General features: G+C 33.6%; 2 protein-coding genes across 2 annotated transcripts in view; one reads left to right on the forward strand and one right to left on the reverse strand.

Annotated features, from left to right (window-relative positions):
* LOC113403621 (EKC/KEOPS complex subunit TP53RK) overlaps positions 1–3,823 on the reverse strand; it is a 297,288-nt gene extending 293,465 nt beyond the window's left edge. The window contains exon 1 of the mRNA XM_064218917.1: positions 3,809–3,823. The gene's annotated coding sequence lies outside the window, so the exon portion shown is untranslated. The remainder of the gene's footprint in view (positions 1–3,808) is intronic.
* LOC113396219 (rhophilin-2) overlaps positions 1–24,818 on the forward strand; it is an 87,449-nt gene that overhangs the window by 1,163 nt on the left and 61,468 nt on the right. The window contains exon 2 of the mRNA XM_064218915.1: positions 21,389–21,827. Coding sequence (XP_064074985.1) covers positions 21,723–21,827 — 105 coding nt within the window. The 5' untranslated portion in view covers positions 21,389–21,722. The remainder of the gene's footprint in view (positions 1–21,388; positions 21,828–24,818) is intronic.

Consider the following 24,818-nt stretch of genomic DNA (forward strand, 5'->3'; position numbering starts at 1 on the left):
TTTTTTTTAATTTAAACATTCCAGCATTGTTTTATATTCCTTAATTTCTTATTATGGGAAATATAAACGACTTGTTACAGTAATAACCCCATACATCACGAGTAATAAGACGTCATTTGTTCCTTGTACCTGTAATTACACTGACTTACTCACCATTCCAATCAGAATGTTACGTTAAAAATACCGAAGTATTTGGTTTTGGCGGTGAATAACTTAAAATGAATGGAGATTATTCATAAATCAATATAATAAGTATATGGCATACCTACAGCTGTATATATTATTTAATTAAACGTTTCCTGATTTGGATGATTAAAAGACAACAAATAATAATTAATAAAATTGACCAAAGTTGGCAGGCAAGTAACTTGGTTTTAAATAGAAAGCGATTTGACAAAAATGTATTCGAATTAAATTGCCGAAACAAAAATCGATTCAATTAAAATATACCTACCAAAAAACTTTCGGTTATTCAATCGAGTTCCAATTTTGAGTACAGAAAGAACCGTGTGATTTAAAAAAAAATAGCATTTACGTTACGATTTCATTTGCGTTACGTTTCAAACAATAGCTATCGGAGAGATATAATAACTGACTATTAAAATTAAACGACATCGATCAAATTGTTTTTCTAAAAATCTTCCCGCAACCTTGAGACTTGTTTATCTGTATTCTAATTTATTATATCTTCATTTGTTTTTTATAACACCAATCGTAAAGTTCGTTACTCGATTTGAATTCATAGTCACGATGTACCGAATTGTTCTGTCAAAAACACGTCATTATAAAATTATATTAGTACTAGATGAAAACCCGGCTTCGCTCGGATAAATAAATAAAACTAAATAAATATAAATATTGAAATATACTAACTACTGTACCATTGCGCGAAAATTTTATTTGGAAAAAAAACTCTGTATGCACCATTAAACGTCAAACATGGCCGCCCGTTTAACTGTCATGTTATTGAATATCATGGATTTTATATCGAAATACATATCTATACAAATTTTAACGATATATATCAATTCAAAAAACATGATTTTTAACGATCTTTAATTGTGGATGGGTTTCGATCGGGTCTGTCGTAACTCGTTAACCTGCACGAACTTCCTAAGATTTAATATATGTATATAAATAGATTATAGGCCCCGTCTCCGCCCTCGCGGCTCAATCGGAAAGTTAGTAGATGCCCGTGTGGCCATGTGGTGTCAACAGTCGTTCGGAGTGAGCTCGTGCATACGGATTGAACTTGTGAAAATACCTAAAAATATCGGAAAATAATGCCTGCCAAAAGATATTGTTGTGTTATTGGGTGCAACAACTCCGAACAAAATAGTCGGCAATTAAAATTTTACTCGTTCTGAGAGTTAAAAAGCCAAGCGACAAAGAAATTGATCCTATGAAATATTCAATGTTCACTGGATACAAAAAAAATATCGAATGGTTCATTAATTTATAGTTATGAACCAAACAACACAAAAATTATGTTTTTAATCACACAAGGACCACAGAACCAGTGCCATACATCATGCTTTGAGGAAAACGAAAGAGCAAAGAATTAATTTATTAGTGCAAGAGGCTAGTGAAATTGCTATGAAACTAGAATCTACAATTACTCTAAATATACTTATTTAGTTTGACTGTACGATCCTGCATATTTGCTTCAACGAGTTGTTATCCTTATACAAGTAACTGTAAAAAATCATGATTTAGTGTCGTTTATTATCCATCTACCTTCAACGTAACATCGTACGGAGGGTTTGTTACCCTAGTTTGTGGTTAAACTTTTCCCTCGATGATACGTTTACCATCTACATCGATAATTTCTCTCACGTTGGAGTTTGGTGGTTTTTATCTAAAATTCAATTCAATAATAAGCGGCAACACATTCACTCGGAAGGGTTGGATTTCTAATTTTTTTTGGTACATTACTTACCTTTTGATATCGATTTTGCACGAAAATGTAACTAGATTGATTGAAAACCACATTGGATTATCGTCGAGGTCATAACGTTAATTATTTTCGATTAATAATGACCTCGAAGTGCGTATGAATCATATACTACTTGGGAAGGCGCCAGTCAGCTGGGCATCTACGTATGGTCACCACTGTTCCGCGAGATGCCGCAACAGTAGGCGCATCGCGATACGCAAGGGGCCTATAGGGCGGAGATAGAATGGTAATGCACCTCGGATATCATATCATTTATATAAAATGGTTTTTGTTTATTTCACGAGCCTCTGGACGAATTTCCCTAAGTAAAGTGAGACTTGGTATTGTTGAGTCGGGTTTGAAAGGTACATGGGACATCTTAACTCCCAATGTTTTTAAAATAGCTGGTCACTTGCAATGAGTGCCTTGCACCTGATGCATCCAAAATAATACATAATTTTGCGACTACAAACGAAGTCGCTGGTGTTGGCGAGCCATTAACTAGCTAAGTTTAAATACTTCGTAAGTCTATTGACCAGCTACGTGGTCATCTCTGACCATAAACATTGCTGCTGTAAGAAATATTAACCATTCCTAATATTTTATCTCCTTTATGCCACCCATCCAACCGGAACGGGACAAGACAAAGTGCTCGCCGGTAGAATATGATGCGACATATCAATTCAAAAACTTTTTTTAAGAGCATACCGAAAATTTGACGTGGGCGGTACTTACTCAGCCAGATTTGCGACATTGCCATTATAAAAAAAGCCTAACACCTTTAATATAATCATACAATCTTAGGCATTATACGAGTACGTCTTCTGTGTTTAATTAAATTGACTCACTTGAAACCGGAACATCATAACAGTTATATCAGGTTAACTGATTACTTTTTATGTAAATCGGAATCAAACTGATAACATATCAATAATACATTTAATAATCAATTACGACCTACTTGCTACTGTTTGTAATACTAGCTAGACGCCCTGACTTCACTGGCAAGGTCACTAAATATATTAACATAGTGAGGAAACCTGCCTGGGTCGAGTCTGCCACATCTAAATTCACTAACAACTATTGGAGCAGTGTGGTAAATTAACATCCAAAATTTCTCCTCAAAAGGAAAGGAAGCCTAAGTCCAGCAGTGGGATATATGACTGGCTGTTAATTCGACTTCAACCATTGTTTAAAGACATAGTTATATCTGTCTGTAACAAAGCTATGTCTTTATCGAGGACGTTTTCCTTAAAATAAAATCATGAAAACTCAATCATGACCCGTACTAGATCCTTGATCTTTGATGAATATCTATACCATAATTGTGGTTATGGCTGACAATTTCACGGCGTCTTCTCTCAAAGGCACTAGCCAACTGTGCAAGGCATATTATAGTGCTTAAGTACACAAGCAATTCGGTGCCCTGTCAATTTGATGATAAAGAAAAAAAAACAGATTCATCAGCGGCATCTCGTGGTTTACAAGCATTATATTAACGGAGTCTAAAACTATCTATCGTCAAATACAGATAACAAAATCAGTTCATAGTAGATACAACGTTACGATGATTAAACATTATCGATTAGTATTAGCAGCCTGTAAACTTCCCACTGCTGGGCTAAAGGCCTCCTCTCCTTTTGAGGAGAAGGTTTGGAGCATATTCCACCACGCTGCTCCAATGCGGGTTGGTGGAAATTATCTATTATTATTATTATCTATTAGATAATAAGTATATTTAAGTGTGTTTTCAGATCTAAACTAATTGGTATAATTAGTTGGTGTCATTAAATAAATCATTGTATAAATTCCTTTGTTAAAATTGGTATAATTTCCATTGTTAAAAGTTGTGAGGATAGTTTGGTTCTTAACATGGTCGAAACTTTGGCTAAAATAATTTAAAAAGACGAATGTTAAGATATAACCTATAGATAATATAAATTTAAATAATTGTAGAATTTTTGGTGGTAAGGAGAAGAGCGAGAAGGTCGAAGAGCGAAGTGGCCCAGTGGTTAGAACGCGTATCTTAACCGATGTTCAAACCCAGGCAAGCACTATTGAATTTTCATGTGCTTAATTTGTGTTTATAATTCATCTCGTACTCGACGGTGAAGGAGAACATCGTGAGGAAACCTGCATGTGTCTAATTTCAACGAAATTCTGCCACATGTGTATTACCTCGCATTGGTGGAATAAGCTCCTAATCTTCGTCTCAAAGGGAGAGGAGGCCTTAGCCCTGCAGTGGGATATTTGCAGGCTGTTACTGTATTAGTCTAGTCTAGTACTCATCCTATATTCTACTGCCTAGCAGTAATACATTGCATTGTTGTGTTCCGGTTTGAAGGGTGAATAAGCCAGTTTAACAACAGGTACAAAAAGCATTTCATCTTAGCACTCAAGGTTGGTGAATTGGCTATGTAAGAAAAGATTAAAATTTTATAAGGGGCACACCACCATACCACCAGGATCGTCTACTTAAAGACGCCATAAAAGAGAAAAAGTTTTAACGCATAAATTTGTACGTAATTGCCGATTTTTCTGCCGACTCTCTCTCTCTAATGACTTTAGGAAAAATGATAATTACTTCAAAACTGATTAATCCAGTGTGGGGTAAAACCAAATTACTAAAGTAACACCAAATAAAACTTATTTTTTTTACCATTGGTTAAATAAAAATAAAAAAAAAAAACAAATCTATGAAACAGCTGTCCTATATCTCCCTCAGCCAATTTTCAAAATTCCATTTTTAAATTATGCTTACATCCATTTTAATACTATTCGTATCAAGAAACCTAATTCCATAGAGCTCCGTTAATCCGTTATCTTTGGTTACTTATACTTGACAGTAATTATTTTACAAGCAATTAACCACTCCACTAATGCGTTTGAAGATCTGCGTCATGACTTGCGTTTCGTCGTCTCCACGTAAGTACAAATATTAGGACCAGTTCCGTCTCGCTGCATGAGCAGTTATTGTCTTAATCCTCAGACGCCACAGACCAACGAAAACACTGTAATTTATTTCAAGAGCCCTCATAGAAAGTGCTTTGGGTGTTTTGAAAACGTAAACTGCGCAACTGCGCATTCAATCTATAATAAACACTTTATATTATTATTATTAATAGTAGCAATGCCCCAAATTAATTTAAGAATCACTAATATTCCTATTTACCCCTCCTTTTAAGCATACTAAGGGGACGGCAATAGCCCGGTTTAGGATCGATCGTAAAACATTGCACTATTGACGCTAAAATATGCACGATATAAAATATCACTAGATAAATATACATTTATATGTATATAATCATTATTTAATATATATTATATTGTGTAAGCGCGTATAGCCGTCAGTCCTGGGCCTGAACATTTTATATTTTGTTCGAATAGGCTCTATTTATGAATAACTTAAAGGGGTCTTTTAATACGTGATTTCTGTAGCCAGCGCTTGGAATGTAAGCGCAAAACGTGTATTTATTTCCGACATCACATTAGAAACCTCTAAAATTATCAGTGTTTCTCTATTATATCGTGCATGTATTATACCGTATAAACCTTCCTTTTGAATCACTCTATCTATTAAATAAAACGCACCATCCGTTGCTCTCATCATCAACGGTTCCAAATCCGTTGCGTATTTTTAAAGATCTGAGCATACACGTGGACATACAGGCAGCGGGAAGCGACTTTGTTTTATACTATATAGTTATATACCATTTCAATCGTCACAAAAATTACAATAAATTTCTAATGCAATCGATATTAAAGTATCTATAAACATAGACAGCACATTTATTACTAAAACCAACCCGAACTCTTGGTACCTCCAAATAGTTGGTCTTCCAAATCCAGATCGTCGGTCTAACAGCGTCGTCTACTCCGACACGCGATGCCGGAAGTCATTCCCTCAAAATACAAGGGGTATTTTACTACTGCTCTGTAAGGTCGAGACTTAACTAGGCCCCCCGCAACATTGTGAAGGCCAAGAGATAACAATACACAACTAACTAAAAAGAACTGTAAAAAGTATAATAAACGCAAAAGTTTTTATTCAAATGATTGTTAAAAATAATAATTAGAGGCTTGATTTATAATGATAATTTATACACTTAAATATATGCTACCCGAAACAAAATGTACTAGTTTTAAATATCTTCACATAGTCTTAAACAGATCTTATATACTATGCAAAGGATTTTATGAATAAATACATATAGTGATTCTAGAGGAAGGTTTATATGCATAATCACGTGATTATTATAGTTAAATATAATATTTGTTCTTCGATCTATAAGTTGACATATAGAACCTTATTTTATCAGCTTCGCCGAAGAAGACCGGGGAGAAGGCGTCTTCGCTACGGACACCTTCCCTCCCTCATAAATATCGTCGGGTCTAGAGGGTCTCTGTACACCTGAACCCTCTGTAAAAATTGGAGGCCCGCAGAGTTGGGCATACCGCCAGGACGTCACTGTTGTATGCAAGCGATCCTGTGACGTCCCCCGAAAAGACGTAGTGGGTACCGCTGGTTTTTTAGTAGGTATTCCTGGCGATCCTGGGAATCCTGGCCTCCAGCGCCGGCGAGCCTCACATACCCCCTCACATCATGTGGGAGAAACGCGGAATGCGATTTTCGAGCGAAAAAAAAATATATCCTTATTGTATCCGTGTGAAGGATGGGTAGGTAACCAAACCCTAAACGGAGCCAAACGCGAACGATGTCGCGGGCGATAACTATACTATTTACTATATATATTTGATGGTACGAAATCGGTATTGCTACCACACAATAGTGTTCGTGAACGCCATATTGTCGCTCGAACGTCATTATTCTCACCATAATAGTTATAATGAGAGATTTCAAGGTTATAAACATAATTTCTAAGTAGAGCGTGACGTCTTATAATTTCTACGGCTTAAATTTATAACTGTTGAATCTTTTTAATAAAATTAATGTATGGATTTTAACGAAATAATTACTTTTACTTGACCGGAATACTCGTCAAGTAAACGTTACAATGCGTTTGAATAAAATAGTATTTAAACGACCTCGTGTATTCGTTTGCAAGAGTAAATACGTATCTCTTGATACGTATTTTTTTGAAAACATCGTGCCTTTTTTTCTTTCGGTGAAGAATATCTTATGAGTAAAAAACCCCTATACATTATGTATTAACAATACCCTCTTTAACGTTTTATATACTTGTCAAGTTACGACTTCGAATAATGAATGAGGATTGAATGATTTGAAACAATAATTAAACAGATATAGCAAAAATGGCGAATAATCTTTGTCATTAATATTGATCATTCGATCTTTTTTTTACCGAATACAAAAAAAGGAGGTTATCAGTTCGACATACATGTATGTGACATTGTTAGAGTTGAAATATATTTGAGTATGATGATCCATTTTGGCTTCCAAGCACGTGAGCTTAATTTCGTAAGTGTATGTTTGTATGTTTTATTAAAATCGTTAAAGTCTCAAAAGTAAGTATGTCTGTTACCTCTTTACGCTTAAACCGATGATCCGATGGATGAAATTACGTATGGAAGAGAATTCACTCCACGAGGGGGTAAAATAGGGGGTGACGGTTTGTGTGCTATCGGTAATTTTTTATAAATTTCGCGCGGTTAAAGCCGCAGGTTTAGCTAGTTAAATAAACTCATGTTCCGACGACAACTTAAACGATTTCTCTACGACAGTAATATTTCGTATTTAAAACATTAATAAGCTACGTTTAACTCAAACGTTCAATTATTATATTTACTAAATAGCTAGTTAAATATATAACAAGAGATAAATAAGGCAATGTAAATTGTAAAACAGTACACAAGGTCGCTGCGTGGCCGAGCACCGTGACAGATGCTACACGTGATGAGGAATTAACGAATTCTTAAAGGTTGCTTCAGTAAAGTAACAGAATTTCAATATCATGACCGATTCTCTAAACGATTTGCCTAGTGATATCTACTGAAATGAACTTGGTAACTACGTATACATATACAAATTGTAGTGTTCAAGTGTGTGTTTAAACACAGATGCAATTTTTTTTAATATGTGCCATAAACATTGGTGTCGAAATAAATTCTAAGGATTTCTTACATCTCCACAAACAATCTTGAGAGATAAGTTTTTATGTCAATTGTTCCTGTAGTTACACTGGCTCATCCACCATTGATTGAATGATACAATGTATTGCTGTTTGGCTATGATATGACAAGCGTGTGGTACTTAATCAAACGGGTTTGTACGAAGGGTTATTCTTTGAATGACTCAATTAAATAATCAAACTCTTTGATCTTAGAATGCAATAAGTTGACTAAAAAGTCGAACTTACGTACATCGCGTCAGCAACGCCCGTTACGTTGCTGGTTTCCAGGCAACGGTGGCGCCCTTGCCATCAGATAGAACTGTTCGTTTGCCAACTATAGCAATAAAAATACATTCTGTTTTAGGGTTCAGCGTACAAAATAAACTTATTCTCGCGATAGCAGCAAAAGTTTTACGATAATTCCTGAAGTATTGCCTGTCTGTCACAGATGTAAGTCAACCATATGTCGAATCAACTCGATTAAAGCAATACAGTGAAATAAGAACAATACCTACTCATGAGGAGTAAAGGCCTATCAATGTCAGACTTACAGATAGTTACTAAAATAATTAAAATATATATATGCAACGTTGCATAAAACTTTCTACAAAAATTTAATTGTTGAGTCTCCAATTGAATCCAATTAAAATCTTCATTAAATTTTCGATTGCATCAATAATTACCATCAGGCATAATACAGAGAAAGGTATGCCTTCGGTTATTAAAAAAAAAACTGGCGACTTGTAAATGGTTACATAAGAAAAATATTTACCTATTTTTCCATAATTCAAGGATCACATAATACTAGTGATGGCTCTGTCATTATCATTGCCGACCGGAAATGAGTTATTTCACGCCGCGGAGTCAAGGTTGGAACGTCAATGGCGTATGACATGTTTTTATTTGTTCTTTGCGCCTTTTTTATTTTTCTTCTAATTTTCGTGGTGATTTCAAGAGATTTAATAAGCGGATTTGGTCGCTTCGGAAAGTTCTTCAGAATTTCTTATACAATTTGATCATCAGGTAAAGTTAGTGGAACCTGCATAGATAATAAATAGAGGTAAAACGGAAGTGTGCGAATTGCTACTCTCTGGTCATTATATACCAAGACGTCGGATTTAAGTTACGTTTTATTGCACAACATTTTAAATCTAATTGACTTGAACAATAGAAATTATTTTCAATGACTAATATTTATTTTATACTTACGTTATAGTGATTTTAAATTCAGACATGAATTCTTCTTTATGATATTAAAAAAAAAGTGATATTATATTAGATATTATATATCACAGGCAACATTTTTAATTGTAAATCGTTTTGTAAAACCATATCAGAAAAATAATTAATTTGAATTTGATTATTTTTTTATCCTATATATTTTGTAATTCGAAATATCAAAAGTCAATCTTCACTATCCATTTCCACGTTCACAAATCTTATAATGATGTTCTCCTGACTGATTTCGACTAACTGATCTAGCGTGATTAACCAATAGCTCAAGACAAACATACGTACATATGTGTGTGATTAAACACAAGTGAACACTCATAATCCGATGATCCGACTGTACAAATCAGCCTCAGAAACACGAAGAAAAGCTTCACGTGTTTTCCGAGGCACGGGAGTGTAAACTCCCACATTCCAAGCACCTGACTCCAAACACAGAAAAATAGAATAAATTTATATCAACCAAACCTGGGCAATGAACCCAGGATCTTGGGATCTGTAACCTTATTAGCTAACCACTACACTATCGAGCAAAATAACAATGTTTTTACGAAGTGACAGATACACGTCAGTAGAACATATTATTATAATCTGCCTTGGCAGTAAATTATATGACTTTTGTTAAAATTTATTCATAGAAAGTCCCATTAACCATGAGGCAGGAAGACATTAAACGCCTCATCTCCTAAGTTTTTCACCTGACATACAATACAAGCACAACAATAATAGTTTCTCACAGCAATAAACTTTACAGTACCAATGACAGCACAACATATTTACACATGGTACGTAAAGAAATGACGTTAAATTAACAAATAAAGCAACACAAGATTATATAGATGATAAAAAAATGTAGAGCTTGTTGACTTTAAGACAGGATATATTGTTTATAATTCTATTTAACTAACATAATCTATTTCAAATGTTTGAAAAGAGTAACTACTGAGTTTCTTGCTAGTTCTTCTCGGTTGAATCTACATTCCGAGCCTGTGGTAGTTTTACTTTTAATATAGTTCTGTAAAATGACCATTCAAATGTAAAGGCCTGCTTGAGTAAAACGTATATTGTTACTTATTAATAAAGTACGTTTTCATTTAGATTGTATAGTTAGTTGAAAAGTTATCATCATCGGATACTATCAAAATAGCAGAGATAGAGAGCAATACATTAGAAGTGAGTTCAGATCCGTATTAGCACCTCTTAGTTTTCTATTTGCTTAATATTGAAATTATTTGGCACCGGGCGGCGGCTAACAAATACATTAAGTAACATACATAAATGACATATTAGAGGCCTTAGCTCAATGTCGGGCGTCTAAACTAATACAACATTTATTAAGAACACTCAGAACACGTCGAATGATGATCAATATATCTCTAGAATATTTTTAGATTAAAATTATATCACATTTACTTAAACTTAAAATATTAATGAATTATTATCATTGTATAACTAGCAGACCACGCGTTTCTATAGCTACGTTACGTGATGTGTGTTCAAAAAAACAACGATCTTCTTGTTAAAATACAAGACTAGTTGCCCGCAGCTCTGCTCGCGTGGAAGTTGAATATATTTACATATTAACCTATAATATTACGTTCATTTAATACCTCTTTGTATACCACATTGATGTGTGTTTCACCCCTTTGGGTAGAATTTCTAGAAACGCTTTAACACGTACCAACTCACTTTTAATCAGTTTCCCAAACATAAAGTTTCATGTTTCTAAATTAAAAAAAAAACTAACTTTCATACAAACTTTCAACCCATATTTCTACCCCTTAGGGTAGAATTTTCAACGATCCTACTCACCAAATTTCATGGCCCTTACTTTAATAATTTAAGCTCGGCAATGATAAACCAGTCAGTCAGGACATATTATTTTATAACTATAAATATAGAAGATTTGACGACGTAACTACAAGGTAAGGTAAAACATTTTGTAATTTCGAAATTGAGTTTGAATATAAAGGCTATTATTATATGTCGGATCAAATTTCTCCCACATGTAGATATTCACCTACTCTCAGTAAATTAGGAATGGACTCCAAGCTTTCTCCTTGACCGAAATGCCTTTAGAACTTGCCAGCTTTGGAACTTTAACGGCCTGTTCCTTTACACTTAATAAGCTATTATTTAACTAGTTTGTGTATGTGTCTGTGTGGGTCAAATCTTGCATCTGAATTTAAAACCTGTTCTGGATGGGATTTTGTACAAACTTAATGCTTAACCATCTAGGATCTAGTTTACTAATGGCTGTAATTTGTTCAAAATGGCGCCAAATAAATGTGTATTAATTATGCACTTATTTATTGATTATCAAATTAAATAGTTCCAAACTGTAACAAAATAGTTTTGTTATAATAGCACAGGGGACATAACATCTTAGCTCCCAAGGTAGTGCATTAGTGTGATTTAAGAATTAATATATTGTGCATAAAAAACATATTAAACAGCTTTCTTATACCTGTTGTGTAAAGCCTTATTATAAGGATACATTTTAAAGCTTTTTCTGTGCTACGACTAGTCAATAAATGAAGGTATAAAACAAATGACTACAAAAACATACAGAACATAAAAACGCCGACTCCATAAAGATTGTTTCTTTGCCTATATAAATAAAAAAGAATACTCGAATGATGGATGAATACGGCATGCATTTTGCATAAATGTACTAACAAGTAAAAAAAAAAACGGACGAGCATATATTTATAAAAAAAAATAATGAACTAACAATAGAGGATAAACAAGGCTATTAAATTATAAGCCATCGGACAAAATGGCTGTAATTATTATAATAAAAACTATTGGAATAAAAGTTGCAGCTACCAGGGTACCAGGATACCATAAAAGTACAGGAAGTCTACAAGTAGTGGACTCTGTATATCGTATTAAGCGTGCGTGCGATGCGTCATGCACGATCAAGCTTGATTTAAGGGTTGCCAAGAAGATTAATAAATTAATTCCAAATCAAATATTAATAATATTTTTTAAAAACATTTCTGATTTAATTATCAAGATTGAATTAATGTAAAGTTATCGTATTTACAGTGTACGAAAATTAACTAACTGGGAAACTGTTTTTATATCCATGATATCCACTATTTGCTGTAAATTTTATCTTTATTTCACACGTTTAAATTAATTAATTTTTGTCACTGTTTTTACCAAATTAACCATTTTTTTTTAATTTTGTTTATATTGTGATATAAATGTAACTATTTATGGCAGAAGGCAGTCTTGAGTTCGAAAAATTACGAAAAGCCCTTTTTATAGAAATGAAAAGATGTTTTAATATACTGGGGGGGAAATTTTCAAATGGATGTCAATAAATCCAATACCATAAGAAGTAGCAAAACTACTCAAAGAAGCATTGGCCCTGATTTCATGATAAATAAAACTGCATAATTGGATTTTTGAAAGCGAGATATAAAGCCGTTGTTTTTGAAAAAAAAACACATTGTTTTATTTCACCATGTGATGACATATGGGAAACTTAATTAAAATGTTGAATTTTAATCTAATGTCTTTAATTATTCCGTCTGTCTTACTCTTAAGTTTTATTTAAAAAATAAAAAAATCTAATATTTAATATAAACTTTCTTGCTCCGTCACCCCTACATTCTTCACACTCCACTTGCGCGTGCACAAATTGATCGTGGCACCTTCCGTCCCTCTCATACACGTGGCTATAAGCAGCTGTTTCGCTCGCACGTAACTGTCCCGACAGTTATTCGACGGGACCGGTGCTCAATGTTTGGGTGTTACGGAATATCGGAAATCCGATTTTTAAATTTTATGGAAGTTTTCATAACCAAATATTATTTTAAAAAAAGCTATTAAAATGCAAAAAATATTAGTTTTAACCAAAATTAAGTAGATTTTTCAAATATATTTAAGAGTATCTACTGAGTTTCTTGTCGATTCTTCTCGGTAGAATCTAATTTCCTAACCGATGGTAACTTTTCGTTTAATTCAATACAGTAAAATGACGATTCAAAAGTGTTTTAATGAGCCTACTTGAAAAAAAGAATATTCTGATTATGATTGATATACATAGAGTAAAATAAAAAAAAATCTCTTTAAATAAAAATAGACACTTAACCAAGTAAGCTTCGACCAGTGGTAGGACTCAGATACTTGGCTTACAGAGCACAGCGGTATTAATCCAGGGTGCAGGTGGTGCATTAAGCCCGCCCAGAATGTCTCTTGAAATCCCTTTTGGGAGAGAAGATCGCCAGAACACTGCTTGCTCCTTAGGCCCTAATTGTGCTTAAAACGGGATTCTCTTGGATGAGTACTTTAGAACCTTCAATTCCAGTTTTTAAATAAGTAATCATACAAATTAAAATTTGCCTGTCTCGTTGGTCTAGTGGCTAGATATAAGGTCACAAATCCCAAGCTTCTAGGTTCAAACCTTAGGTCGAGCCAATGAAAATTTAATGGGCTTTTTGTCGAAATATTCTCAGTAACGACTTTGATTCTAGAAGTTTTATGTGTGTCTCTCGTGCCTCGGAAAGGACGTAAACCCCGCTCCTGAACTGTGGACGAATGCACGAAGTCATTGGATGAATATTTAACAATTAAGCAATACTTAGTGCTCATTAAACCCGTCGTTAGAAGTTATCACAGTAGGTGTTTAATATATTATTGCTAAGTCGCCCACAGATCAACCTCGCGCGTTACATTGAACTAAATACACAAAACGATGATTTGCAATCGCTGGTAGCATTCTCGTAAATATATAATTACGTTTTGAAAACACACACACACAAAACAGCTTAAGATAATAACGGAAACATATTAGAGTCGGCAGTTCTGACGCTCTTTCAGAGATATATATGTTATAATGTTACTGGTACAAATTAACTGCTTACAATTACTTTAACTATATATACTATTAAATAGGAAAACCCCCGACCGGCACCACGAGTAAATTCAATCTTCATCAGATTTACATTCCACTGCTGGACATAGGTCTCTACCAAAATGCGTCAGTGCTCCCAGTTCTCCGCCTTCTCAACTAGTCGGGTCATTTTTTCACTAGAAAAAAAAATATTATATATATTTTTTAAATGGTGGTGCAGTTAAAGAACACAAGTTTTATCAAAAATAAACTTAGGTATTTCTTAAAGATAAATTAAATCTTCCAAAACTAAACTACCTTTACAAAAAATATAGTTTTACTTGATTTAATCCCGGCTTCACTCGGCTGAAATAAATAAAACTAATCATTTACTTTCCACATAACTTTTTTATAAACGTTATGATCATCAAATATCTATATTTTCTATTTAAGGTGGTGAAAACTAACAATAATCATTCTTTACACAGATTTCTGAACGCACCCGTAAACTTCAAACGTGGCCGCCCGTTGAACTGTCATGTCATTGAATTTCCTGGTTTTAATATCGAAATATCTCGATTATTGGAATTTTGCGGATTTATGTTGTCGACTAAAAAACATTATATCTTAACGATCTATAATAAGAATTCTGGATAGCTTTCGATCGGATCCATCGTAGACCGGCAAGAAATTATTAACATAGAATTATATTTTGTAAGCTGTTGTAGTTATTTTTTTAAATCGGACAATTTTGAAATATCCCTTGTTTGCAAAATTAAAAATGATTCTATCAATTCAAATTATTCATATATTTTTTGGACTTCAAACCGTATCATTTCATTTATAAACTTATCTTAATATTTAATCTTAAAATTTTATATTTATATTTAGTTACCACTTCAATCTTTTTACGAATCCTTTTATGGCATAGGTAGCTGGACTGGTAAATGGTCACCACTGCCCATAGACATTGATATTTCAAAAAATATAAATCATTTGTCGTATCACCAATGCGCCACTTATTAAGCCCCATTTCGGTCTTGAATACTGACAAATTCTGAAAAAGTTTTTTTGTTTATGGTATCGGGAGTGGTGACCGTTTGGATCACCACTGCCCATAGATACTGGTATCGTATAAAATTTGAACCATTTCTAAGATTAAATATGTGCCACCTATCTTGGGAACTGAGACGTTATGACCCTTATATCTGTAGTTACACTGGGTCACTCAACCTTGAAACCGAAACACAATAATATCAAGCATTACTGTTTGGCGGTAGAATGAAATATAATGAGTTCACAAAGCCCAACCATTAAGTAGAACTTTTGCTTTTTTTTCGGCAACTACAATGCGGATTCTTATCATTTACTTTTGAATTGGTACAAAGATAATCAAATACTAAGATTTTATTCTTATGAAAAGGAATAGTCACGTATTGTGTTATCGATGAAGGTTGATTTAAGGTTCTCAAATCAAAGTCCTAATTATGACTCAGAACAGAAAAAATCAAAGGAGGAAAATTAAGCAGGAAGTCAATTAACCTTGACGCTGATTTTTAAAGAATTATCCTTCAATTGAACCCGCATGCATGATCGGGGGAAATACTGTTTAATTTATTTTTAAAGGTTGAAAGATAATTAAACTTTGTATATTAGCCTGTCTCTAAGACATTATTTAACAAAAGTAGAGGACATTTATACAGTCGTGTTGAATGATCAGTAGTATTTTTTTAATTGTACAAATTATGCTAAGATAACACAAGATAACGCCAAAGGAAATTGTATTTCAGTTATCTCAGTTGAACAGATAATATTTGGTCTAAATAACAAATCTTATAAAAACACACACACACGCAATAACAATAAAAAAGTAAACACGTATTCATTATAACGAGAGAAAACATAATAAATGTGTTTAACTTTAATGGAAAATTAATAATGAAAATGTATAATAATAGTGAATTAAATTTAAATCTATATAATTTTCAAGCTATCCGTCCCGGCTTCACTGGAGTACAATAAGGGTCTACAACTTTTAAATCGAAGAAAACAAAAAAGAAGATTAAAAGGAAAAAAACCGGTTAGGAAAATTTAAGTTCACGGCTTTTCTCTCCTATAATATGCATGTATTATACATATAAACCTTTTCCTTGAATTACTCTGTTTATTGATGAAAGTTGCACCAAAATCCGTTGCGTAGTTAAAAAAATATAAGCATACAGAAGATCGGAAGTGACCTTGTTTTATACTATGTAGAGATATAGTGACTTGAATGGAATGTTTGGAAGTGAATGATTCATCCATTCATTCAATGATTTCAATGTGTCTTTTTCATTATTTATCCGTCTACTTGGTATGAAAACGCAGCGGTATAGCTCCCCACAACTTCGACCATGGCAGATCCATTTTTTGTAATTTAATCATGAGGGATACCTAAATCCTTATCCAGGCTACCTTAATGGCAAATTTCATAACGATCAGTTTTGTGGTTTACACGTGATGATGTAACAAACACAGTTCAGCTTTTTTAATATTGATTGGATAGGGAAATAATCAAAACCTATAACTTTGTCAATCAAACCTCAGTCGAGATGACGCAGATCCTAGAACAGGTTCATCTTCACTGATGGCTGCGGGTAACAACCTATTTAAGCACTGAAATTTCACGTGCCTAATTTGTGTTTTTGTGTTTATAACCCATTTTGTTAGTTTGTTAACAGTTGATCGAAACTTCATTACTGATAAAACTACTATCAACATATTGTCATAGATAAACGTTATCGAATATGTTGCGGCTTTCTATCAATCATATATGCATATATGCAATTATTGATGCACATATAATATACAGATGTGCATCAATAACTGTTACGTAACTAACACATACGTAACTAAGATATTGTCATAAAGAAAAAAATGACCGGGATACAGGCACAATGGACATGACATCTTGGCTCTAAAGGTTGGCGCATGGGCGATGTAAGGAATCGTATATTATAAATATGAAAAATTATGAGAATGTATGGATGTTTGTTACTCTTTCATGCAAAAACTGCTATAATTTTTAGGTAGGTAGGTAGGCGGACGGGCAAGTGGGCTACCTGATGGTAAATGGTCCCCACCGCCCATAGACATTGACGCTGTAAGAAATAATAACCATTCCTTACATCACATATGGAGCTAACGTGTTATGTCCCTTGTGTCTGTAGTTACACTGGTTCACTCACCTTTCAAACCGGAACACAACAATACTATATATTGCTGTTTGGCGGTAGAATATATGATGAGTGGATGGTACCCACCCAGACTGGCTTGCACATAGCCCTGCCACCAAGTGTGCTGATTTGATTTTAATTAAACGTTTCAATAATACATCTTAAAAATCTAAAGTGTAGATTTAGTTTTAGAAATAAACCATAGTAGCATATTGCCTGAGTAGGCAGTGTCTTTTTATCTTTATTGAATACATACCCATGAAATGTAGCTCTTAATGCTTAAGCAATAATATTGAATATTGAAATATTTTATATTTTTATTTACACGAGATAGTTTTTATCACAGAAATCATCCCTGAGAGGTTAAAAAGCGGGTTGGCTGAATTTATTTGAAATAAGACACATGCGTGATTCCTCACGATGTTTTTCTTCAACCCCAATCTCGAGATGAATTATTATAAACACAAATTAAGCACATGAAAATTCAGTGGTGCTTGGTTTGAACCCGCACTAATAGGTTAAGATGCATGCGTTCTAAGCTATTATAATTTCTGTTGAAAGTTCTGACTCAATAATTTTAATGGTTTTTATGTGCGAAAACTATATAAAGGTTAATTTGTATGGATTCTTCGTTAGTTATTCGCAAGATAGGTACTCGGTACTGTGCCGAGATTATGACGGTCTCCTTGAACCGGTCGCGGCGACCTCGCGTGCTGTGAGGAATTAGAGCATGCCGTGTAGCTTTAGTAAATGTACATTGATAATTCTGTTAAATAACCGTTTTTTAATCTCATTAAATGTTAATATTGATCGAATTATGTTTTTCGATGTTTTAATAAACAAGTCTATTAACTTTGTGGTTGGGCTTTTTGCAAGTCCGTCTGGGTAGATAGTACCCACTCATCAGATATTCTACCGCCAAACAGTGGTACTTAGTATTGTTGTGATCCGGGTGAATGAGGCAGTGTACAGGTACAAGGGACATAGCATCTTAGCTCTCGTTCTCAATGCACTTAAACTATGAATATAAAGAGTTATATATAAATAAATATTCTGTTTGTGTATGTCACTGAAAACCTACTAAACGGTTGGACCGATTTCGGTGATTTTTGTGAAATTGCACACGATAGGTTGCACTGTGATTAGGAAGTGAATTCTTCACACGGATGAAGTCGGAAAGGAAAATATATGTATGATAATATCATATCACCTGTGTCGCTGAACTAATTACATTTTTATTTCAGCAATACAGAGCCTCTCTATTCAGATAATTCATAAAAAATCAAAAATCACAATACAAGCTTCTAAAAAACTTACTATCCAAGGAACATTATAAATTCAAAAGTGATTTTGTATGTTTTTACGCTTTTAATTCTTACTCAACCGACCATAATGATACTGTGCACAAACAAAGTCTAAAACACCCCTATTTTACGCGGACGAATACGAGTATTATAATCAAAACCTTTAACCGATTACGATTCTTTTTTCAAAATACGAATCATAATAAAATTGGGCAAACTTAAAAACGTCCAGTTAATACTTAAACCGTAACGTATTAGGAATATTTCTGTGTCGTAAATCCATACAATAGCAATAGTATGTATTGGGAACGCTGACTGATCAATGGTTTAAACGGCTTTAAATCGTACTCACAAAACCATTACTTTGATAATGTCATTGTGAACTAAATAGTTGAATAATTTAACATTAGAATATACTTCTAGAATTATATAAATTGATGATTTAAATGGAAGTTTGTCGAAAATTTCTAGCATATTGTCTATTCCAGTTACGAGAGCACAAAAGCCAAATAAACAACATTTGACATCCAATTGACGTGATGTAAAGAGCGAAAAGCACCAAAAATAGACAATAGAACAAGTTACTACATAAACTACGATATCGATAGCACTTAACAAAAAGAAATCGCTTGACTAATAGAGGGTAAAAGGCACTGAAGTGGTTTATCTTTGCCTATTTAAAGTAAAAACTAAATTGACAGCCTGTCAATGTGACATTGCTGGGAATTCTCTCCCTTTTGGAAGATGGTTTCAAGCTAATTCACCAAGCTGCCCCAATGTCGGTTGGGTTACACTTGTGGCAGAATTTTATTGAAATTAGACACATGGATGTTTCCTCATGATGATTTCCTTTAATGAGCACGAGATGAATTATAAACACAAATTAAACACATTGAAATTCTGTGGTGATTGCCTGGGTTCCCGATTATCGGTTAAGATTCACGCGTTCTAACCATTACGGAATCTCAATTATGTAAAGATATATACAATTCAAAATTGAAATTCCTGACTGTAGAATAGTGAATTCTAGTAGTTTTCCCCGTTGCATCGCAATTAGGATCCAGGAGGCAAGAAAGGAACGAAACTGCCACCAATAATCGCACACAACAATGTGTCAAAACTACGTTATATTTACGGAAACTGGGCCCAAATCACGTTTTCTTTTTACACGCCCAAAAAAGAAGTCTAACGTGTTCAGGGTCCTTATATGTATATATGTGTTTTTTTTTATTCCATCATAACTTTCAAATGCATGATATTAAATATATATATATATATATATATATATATATATATATGGCAGTTGTGTTTTTAATTCCAAACACTACTTATCAAAATCTTTTTAGTAGTTATTTATTTATATATTAATGCTCACAATATTCATTCATTGACATTCGCTCATTCTCCGATAGCTTGGCACACGTTCAAATAGTAATCTTGTAGTGACTACTTATAAAACCTCTCGATAAAATATACAATTAAGTATCTTTTACTTTAATGCATGTTCTGTTATTATATAAGTCGGTTATAGTTTTTTTTTTATATTATATTCTTTAAAATCGAAGGTCACAGCCCTATACAGGCAAGCAGTTAAAAATTTTAATTCATGTTTCTAATTCACTTCATGTGCCACTTTGAAGGTTATTATTATAAGGAAACTAAAATATGATCTCAGAATAACAAACAATTAGTTCGGGACATGCTTTTATCATTTTCCAATAAAACTGCCTTTTTACCAATCACATTCAATAAAATAGACGTTAATCTCGAATACAATGATCGTGATAAAACTTACACTTCTATTGAATATAAGAAACATATTTGTTTTAATATAGTAACTGTTCCGTAAACATTGCATCTGTGATTGGAATCTGATAAATAATAGACCGTCCTCGCATTCCGAGGCGCTCCACCATGTAACCTTACACACGGCTTACCTATAAATGTTGTGGGGGCGATTACCAGACAATGCTGTCTTCTTCTTTCTAATGTCAAATCGGTGATGAGAAAGAGAGAGTTCAGTAATAATTTAATCACTGAACAACGTTTTTTATAACGTTATAATATAATAATTAACGTGATTATTTTGGTATTTTTCACTAACAGCCAATCCGAGTTTTTAAAGACTAATTTATCTTTTTAAATATAGCCTGCAGTTTCGCTCCCGTTTTAGAATTTTTCGTCGGGTGTTAGGCAATAAAACTAGCCTATATCCTTTCTTAGAGTTCAAGGTTGTTTTATACCAAATTTCATCGAGTTCGGTTCAATAGTTTGAACGTGAAATGACAACAAATAGACAGACATACGTATAAATCACTATAGATAGACTTAAATATTAATTGTGCTTAATTTGTGAATGTAATTTCATCTCGTGATCTACGGTTAAAGAAAATGTGAGGAAGCCTGCATGTGTAGCATGAAGTGCAGTAACTAAGTTACATCATTATAAAGTTAAATTAAAATTAATTACGTCTTAAAATTCACTGGCAAGATTAACAAGATAGTAAAAATTAATACGCTTAGTACATATTCAATGGTTGGTATACATTCATTAATCAACATTGGTACATACTTAATTATCATTAGATAATAGTGACAACGTTTTACGAAATTGTAGTTATTATCTTTGAAAATATCGTAATTGCTCAAGCGTTAATCAGATTGTGAATTAAACCGAGTAACTATATGAGATCATTATAAAATAAACATTAGTCATTATTTAAAAAGTCGCACACAACATGTCTGACTACGACATTTTGTTTCAGATCTTTGCTGACGTTCGACAACCTGGAAATCGCAGTGAATAACGGTTCTATTTCCAATCGAATCAGTTCTATATTTAAAAAGTGCATCGACGAACGGAACAAACGAGTTTATTAAAAATAAGGTTTCATAAAAAGTTAATCTTTTAATCAAAAAACGACTGTTAATTTAAATAACGGACTGCAGGAATTTATTCATTTTTGCATCGGAATTTATTATGGATTCAAATTTCAAATTTTAGAATTAGTGATTGATGTGATTGTGATCACTTGTTGTATTGTGCGGAAGTGCAAGTGCTGTGCTGTGCTGTTTGTTTTTGTATGATGTGTGCCGAGTATGTGTGATACTCAGCACAAGACCTGCGTGAGGGTGAACTCCGCTGACGACGAGTCACGCGACGAAGTCGACCATGAACTGCCAAAGAAGAACCCTTTTGTTCGAGTGAGTTTTTTTTTTAAATTAAGAATTTCCTTTTTTTGTTTCTTTTGCTAGCAGCTCCGCCGAACCACAGAGTACATAGAAACTACGTTTTTTCGAAGACGACTTTTTTTAAATGATTTTTACTTTTTCAGTCAATTTTTTTTTTATTTATTTATGCTTTGCGTTTGGCTGAGAACTTTTATGCTCAGTTTATTTATCAAGATAACAGTTTGAAATTAGAACGAGATGTATATTAATAATTGCTTTTTAATTAAAATTATTCGAAAACATACAGTAAGTACATTGAATACTTAGTGGAGAAAAAGAGAAAAAAACTTTTTTGTATACTTCCAGTACCACTTTTTTACTTGTTGCAATGAAGGTGTTAACACTTAACAGTCAAATGACGTCTAAAAGTATATCACCATCAGGTGGTCCATTGCTCGGCTAGCTTACGTAAAAAAAGAGTTGCTTTATTTGATCTCGCTATAAATTTAACTCCCGAATATAATAAGATATTTAGAAATGAACATTTCGCGTCAGAAATAAATATAAAAACAATTCTAACTTTCAAAACATCTTCGTATTTTATCACAGCGAGAATAACAAAACGCGACGCTACACTGAGGTTGTCGCTCCACATAAGTTTTTATTGATACAGACGTACAAACAGTCGCTCTCGCTGCGCAAGGAATCTGCACCTGCGTTGTCACGCGTCATCGATAAGATTTCTTGACAAATTGATTTTAAAGTATTTATTTCTATCACCATTCACCTCGACGTCCAATACGGTTTGCTGAGTTTCAGGAAAAAGTATACTTTTTATGACACACATTAACCCCAGTTAGTGTTTTTAATTCGTGGTCAGAATTTAAATGTTAAGGAAGTGTAAGTGTGAACCTCTCCTTAAAACGTCAATTCACTACCAAATTTGGGAGCTACAAGGCATGTCCCTTGTGTCTGTAGCTACACTGGTTCAAACACCCTTCAAACCAGAATGCAACAAGTATTATACCAAAAATATTTAGATTTATATTTTTAAATTTACCATCCCATTGAAATAGAGATTACCGTCGTGAATTTTTCAGAAGAACGACCTCGTACAAAGGTATCGATGTACGAACGAAACTGGAACCCATTTGATATTAAAGAGCGGTCGGTTAAAAGAGCGTCGATTTCAAATTTACACGAAAGTAATATTTATATTCATATTTAACTATATTTTCATCCCTACCGGGTGAAAATAGAATTAGAAAATAAAATAGAATAGAAAATAGAATTTCATTTTCTTCTCGATCTCGGCGCCACTTAGTGTAGGTAATCTAAAACATCCAATGAGCCACTCAAATACCTACACATCAAAAAAAAACATTGAAATCGGTCCAACCGAGGACTTCGGTTACATACACACGTACAGAAGATTTATATATATATAAAGATAGGATAATGTAATGTTGACTGCCTTTTCTTAACGTCTCTGTTATCTGTTATCCTGCGTCAGTAATAGATATACGTACAGGATGTATACGTACTGATTATCTTAATACAATTGGGCTGAAAACCACTGAAAAGAGATACTTGACGTGCTCTCCGAACCATGAGGTCGTTGACATTGCTTTTTTGGACAGAAAAATCCAATAACTTCACTGACCTAGTATTTGAAATTTTTAACCTAGAACCGCAAAAGTTGGTATAAAAAGCTAGTCACTAAACCACGTATTAAATGTTTGAATATGATAGATTTATTCATTCCTAATTCCATGTAAGTACTAAATAATACATTTAGATTTTGTCGTTTTTTTTTCTAACAAATCGTGAGGCAGTTAACCGAGTCACCTGAAATCGTTTGGACCATAAAATATATCGGATTGATTTCGATGACACTTTCACTATTTTGTCCTTCAACCGTCTGACTTTATAATGCCTCGGTATCAAGAGTTAAGAAATTTAGAAAATTAAATTATTTTGAACACATTCAAATGAACCTCTGGTAAAAACACGTGACTTTTAAACGAAGTTCCTCCATTTTTCCACCTTGAAGTTGAAATTTCCAAAAATATTTTGTAAGACATCCACGTCTTAATAAACCTATGTTGCTAATTTCATCTTTCTAGGCTCAATAGTTTTGGCTGTGCGTTTTTAAAGAACAGATTATAAAAAAATAAAATTGCCCCTCGTTCTGACACATGTCAATTGTCACAATGTTTTAATTTACGAGAACAAACACGACAAAATCATTAGTGTTTACATGCGTTTGATTAATAACAATACATTACGTAAGTATATGACGAACTTCCGGTTACTTTGTTCAAGCGATTCGTTTTATTTTGATGCTAGAATTGTCTATGATGCGTGTTACAAACGTATCCCAATAAAGAACGATATATGACGATCGTAACGACTAGTAAATTGGCTTTGAGTCCCAGGATATCTTCAACGATAATCTCTTCATCCGAGACTGTACACAGCGTAGAATTCCAGGTTAGGCCACAATACAAGCCGCGAAAACTACCAACCAACATTATGATGACGATTGCAAGGTGTGTTTTATTTTGTTTATTCACTGGGTGGTAGGACTTTTTGCATGTCTGGGTAGGTACCAACCACTCGGCAGATATTCTATCTCCAAAAAGCAATACTTAATATTGTTGTGTTCCAATTCAAAGGTGAGTGAGCCAGTGTAACTACTGGCACAAGGGACATAACATCTTTGTTCTCAAGGTTAGTGGTCCATTGACGATTTAAGGATTTATTAATATTTCTTACAACGCCAATGTCTATGGCAGATCGTGACCATATCATCAGATAGCTAATTTGCCCGCCCTATAAAAAACAATCCATTCAGATCGTCAATATCATTACTTACTACACTCAACTCGTAACTAAGAAACGATACTTTAAATATTTACAGCGGATTAGTGATTATGAATCATGGAATCTAGAATGCGTAATTGTTGATGCGTCTGTTGCAATTCTTGTAATTGTTGTTTTATGATTCTTTATCAATGAGAT

Source organism: Vanessa tameamea, chromosome 25 (assembly GCF_037043105.1).
Source record: "Vanessa tameamea isolate UH-Manoa-2023 chromosome 25, ilVanTame1 primary haplotype, whole genome shotgun sequence".
Taxonomy (NCBI): Eukaryota; Metazoa; Arthropoda; class Insecta; order Lepidoptera; family Nymphalidae; genus Vanessa; species Vanessa tameamea.